At 46.6% G+C, this 5,000-nt stretch overlaps 1 protein-coding gene across 1 annotated transcript in view; it reads left to right on the top strand.

Moving 5' to 3' along the window:
• The first annotated feature begins 1,613 nt into the window (after window positions 1-1,613).
• Window positions 1,614-5,000, top strand: part of LOC146221768 (uncharacterized) — a 44,653-nt gene continuing 41,266 nt past the window's right edge. Inside the window, exon 1 of the mRNA XM_084692072.1 lies at window positions 1,614-1,995. Coding sequence (XP_084548198.1) covers window positions 1,948-1,995 — 48 coding nt within the window. The 5' untranslated portion in view covers window positions 1,614-1,947. The remainder of the gene's footprint in view (window positions 1,996-5,000) is intronic.

Genomic DNA, 5,000 nt, shown 5'->3' with positions numbered 1-5,000 from the left:
CACAGTCCTTTTACGAATTGCTTATTATGCTGTGTGTGTTTGTGTGAGGGAGTGTATGTCTGTGTGTATGTGCTTGTGTGATTGAGTGAGTGTGTGTATGTATATAATGTAAGTGTGTGTGGGCATGTTTGCTTATGTGTGTGTGTGTGTGTGTGTGTGTGTGAGAGAGAGTGTGATTTGGAATAGACTTCAGAGAGCTGCTTGTGCACCTATCAGCTAACAGAGCACCTCTATCTTTCTTCTGTCTCTATCTCTCTCTCTCTCTCTCTCTCTTCCACTGGTCCCCTTCCTCTCTCTCTCTCTCTCTCTCTCTCTCTCTCTCTCTCTCTCTCTCTCTTTCTCTCTGTCTCTCTCCATCCCTCTCTCTCTCTCTTCTGCATCTCTCTCTTCTGCATCTCTCTCTCTCTCTCTCAGCTACTCTACACCACACACAGTCTTAACACCCTCATTTTTCTTTCTCCTCCTCTTCTCTACTCCCTCTCTTTCTAACTTTCTCCTCACACACATAGATACTCCCACACACACTGACAAACACACGCACACTAACACACACACACACACCCATACACACAGACACAAACATTCACACACACACACACACACACATACATACACAGACACATAGACACACAAACATGCACACAAACAGACAAAAACGCATACACACATACATACGCACACATAACACACAAACAAACAAACAAACACACACCGACCCTAGCTACCATGGCTACATTTGAAAACGTGACATTATGACATCATGTAAATAGGAGGTCAGTGACACAGGTGGAACCTACAGAACTCCAGAGAGGAAAGGCCATATTTGGGCATTTTAATTGCAAAAGGGCTCTTCATTGGATGATTGTCGCTCCTAGCAACTTCCACATAACCGTGGCAGTAGCAAGAATGTAGCCAGATGACAACAGCTGCAGACAAACTAGCAAATAGGGTCTCAGACCTGACCGTTTTTTTCTCAGAATCATGTGGACCATGGGTCTTGTAGTTTTTATGGTTTGTTTATACGTAACAACCATCAAATCCTGGTCAGCCGGCATGTGTCTATAGCCCCCTCTGATCAATAATGTTAGACTTCACTTTAGTTTGATTATATTTTATTTTATTAATGACAGAGCAAAACGTATAGTAATAAAACTAGTTTTGACTTATCTCTAAACAAATATGTTTCAATTTAACAAACAAAAGGCAGATGACACTTTAAAAAAAAAATGATTTAAGATGTAGGTAGTGGTCTCATGATTAATTAGTACATGCCTAAATGTTTTATTAAACGTGGGTGATTGTGGGTAATGTAGTATTTCGTCACGAACGTCCAATCATTAACTTGCCTCTCTTTGTGTTTGAGCAAATTATGTGTGTCACTTTATTGCAATTCTGAGAGTAGGACCTGCCCTCGGGCTCACACACACACACACACACACACACACACACACACACACATGCCGAAGAAACGAAGAAGTGTGAATGTCCCCTTTAAGAGTGAGTGTCGCGCGGAAGAATCCACGACTCCTCCTTTCCGTGACGCCCAGACCGATTTGGACCAATCAACGTGAGAGTTCTGGGATGACCCCGCCCTCCAGCCAGGAAGCGAGCCAGACTCTGGCCAGTGAGTGGCTGTACCGTGAAGGGAGAACGATCAAGGGATCACTAGACGGTTACTGCAATTGAAGAGACCAACTTGTCTGGCACTTGAAGGGAATTAACAATTAGCCTGATCTGGTAGGCTATCTGCTTAAGGTTTCAACGGTATCGGTATTTCTTCTAGTCAATAACGACAACTTCTGAACCGTAGATTCTAGTCGTTCGTTCAGTCCTTTTTCCTTTTTAAACCCGTAGTTGGGTTTAGGTTATTTTTCATCGCGAGTGGGTTGACACAACGGAACCAAAAGTGGATTTAACGGAAGGGTCGCCGTCCATCCTCGCTCCAAGATGCTCCTAGTGTCCTCGCGGATAGACACACCGCGCATGGAGCCAATAGTAAGTTGATCATCTGGGATTGTCGTTCATTTGGGTAGAGAGTGGCGCGTGTGTGTTTGTGTGTGTGCGCGCGTGTGTGCACCGACTGTCTAATTAATGAGCTACTTGATGAGCAGATTCCTTTATCCAACACGCGAGTGCTTTTGCCTGCGCGCGCCTGTGTCCGTTTTGTTATATTTAAAGAGGGGCATTTAAACTATTATGTAGCGGCATTTTTCTAAGTACTCTCATGATCTCTCTCTCCCTTCCTCTCTTTCTCCATGTCTCTCTCTCTTTATCTATATTTGAGTATCTTTCTTACGAGGACCGAGCGGTAGGGTGACAGCCCAGCTCACCGTACAGTCAGCCGTGATTACCGGCGAAGAGATGAAAGAGATTGTTGTAGGGAGGGAAAAGCCTGACCAGCACAATAGTATAGACTCTATAGCGCTCAGATTAACCCGTAATCTACATCTCTCTCTCTTTCTCTCTCCGTCTTTCTCTCACACACACAGGCTACCACCTCTCTGTCTCTCACACACATGCACTTCATCCCCCCTCCCTCTCTCTCTTACACACACACAAACACACATACACACACTCTCTCTCTCACACACACACTCACACACTCTCTCTCACACACACACACACACACTCTGTTTCAGACTCTCTCACACTAACAACACGAAACAGCATTGTCGCGTGCGGGCTGTTACAATATGGTGATCATGCTGAGGAAGTTCCATGGCCGCTATCAGATGTGACCGCGTGCGCGTGTAGCCTACTAACCTGCGCGTCAAACGATTAGCAGCAAAACAGCAATTTAAAGGACAGCGCGTGTGTGACTTGGGAGACGGAAATTAGGGGGGAGGGGTGGACAGTAAGAGATGAGGGTACACTGTTGGCAGCGATTTGATAACATCAGTGTGGAATATAGCCTAGTATCAGCCTCATATGCGTTTTGCGCGCGCTATGCTATACACTCTGCCTCGCGAAGGCTCTCTATTCGATTCCGGACTGGAGAGAGGAAAAAAAGTCTTTGTCTTCGCGTGCCTCGCTGAAGGCACGGTGAACGCAGCTCGGTGCGCACAAGGCAACTACAGCCACGGCCAAAAGCTTCAATCTCTCCCCAGAATCAGGGTCAAGCCGACGGCGTCTCTCCTTGCGGGCCAGCGCGAGGTCCGCAGTAGCTATTACTGGCCCCTTTATCAGGCCGCTGAATCGGCGGACAGTTGGCGGCGGGACTACCGTTGCCCTGCGCAACAAAAGGATCGTCCCAGCCCCTCAGGTCAAGCGCACATCGTTGCTCTAAAGATACGATTTAAATAATATGCCACGGGGCTATGTTCATGATAATGTGGGTCTCTCGGGGAGATAAAGAGAGAGTGAGAGACAGAAGAGAGACAGTAACAGACGATAGAGAGAAGAGAGAGAGAGTAACAGACGATAGAGAGAAGAGAGAGTAACAGAAGATAGAGAGAAGTGTGACAGGAGAGAGAGTGATATGAGAAAGAGAGACAGTAACAGAAGATAGTCACGTGTTTTTGTGCATTCGTGTGTGTTGGACAAAACACGCAGGGCTTCGCTATCCATTGGTCTGTTGCTGTGATAGCTGACATGCACAGGAAATAGAGGATTGTGTGTTTGTGAGTGTGTGTGTGTGTGTGTGTGTGTGTGTGACTGACCGGGATTACAGGCTGGCTCTGCTGTTAGAATACATAATGGGATTAAACAGAAGCTCCGTCACCCATTAAGGCAATGCGAGGAGAGAAACGGAGAGGGGGGAGGTAGGGAGAGAGAAAGAGAGAGAGAGAAAGGGGGGGGGGTGGGAGAGAAAGAGAGAGAGAGAGAAAGGGGGGGGGGTGGGAGAGAAAGAGAGAGGGAGAGAAAGGGGGGGGGGGTGGAGAGAGAAATGGATGGGAGAGAAGGAGAGGGAAAAAGAGAGGGGGAGGGAGATGGGGGAGAGAGATATGGGTTTCCTCCTAAACACTGCTATCCTGTCTCAATTGGCTAAATGAAGTGACTGATAGTTCTGAAATGCTCTCTCATACACACTCACTAACTCGCTCTCTTTCATAACTGACACTGCTCGTGTAAGGGGTTATTTTTGATTGGTTATCAAAACCTGCTGATGGTGCCGGTTCCACCAGATCAATGCCGTGTAGTGTCGTGTCAATTAGGTAAACGGTGAAATGAAAGCCAGCCGTTCAGAAGTGATTTAAGAAGATGGTCTACACACATTTTTCTCCTCCTCCTCGCCTCTCCTCTCTCCCTGTTTGTATTCCTCGTATCACCTCAATCTGAAGGATTCCCCTCCCTAAATAATTTCAACTAAGGTAGAGAAACCAAATAGTAGGGTTGGTCAGTGTGTTGTAGGCTACACTCCAGACTTAATGTTTGGGAAACATCGACCGCATGCAGACTACCGTGGTGATGTGAGAGAGGTGACCTAACGGTTTGGAATGCAAGCGCGTGTTGTGTGGAGAAGTTTGGGGTAGCGAGCGAGCCATGGAATGCGCAGCAGACAGGGAGGGAAAAAAAGGATTCAAGAGCGCGCGGATGGTGATACCAGAACAGCCAGATTCTGAAGCCACTCGGTTATTCCTCATATCAACGTTTATCTAAAACGAGTAGATGAGTGATCTGTTGGATCTCTCTCTCCCTCCATCTTTCTGTCTGCGGTGGTGACGCTTGTTTATACCGGCGGAGGGAATGTGTCTCCCTTGAATGTTGATATCAACGCCCTCTCTCCTCGTTCACCTACTGACCCTCTTTGTTACGCACTAATGGCGCTACACACACACACACAGCTGCGCGCACACACACAATCACAACAACAAACGAGGCAATTAGCCAGAGCACTTTTACTAATCATATTATGGATTGCTCTCAGTGACCATTTGTTTGAATTGAGGATGACTATCGGTTTTAACATAAATCGAATATAGACATAACTTAGATCACGGGCAAATAGCTTACACTACACATAGTCCACACTGTTAGTCTGTTATTGTAAAAGCGATAGG

The sequence above is a fragment of the Hypomesus nipponensis genome, chromosome 25, assembly GCF_054491055.1.
Source record: "Hypomesus nipponensis isolate SF chromosome 25, ASM5449105v1, whole genome shotgun sequence".
Classification (NCBI taxonomy): Eukaryota; Metazoa; Chordata; class Actinopteri; order Osmeriformes; family Osmeridae; genus Hypomesus; species Hypomesus nipponensis.
This window is presented reverse-complemented; position numbering and strand designations above follow the sequence as displayed.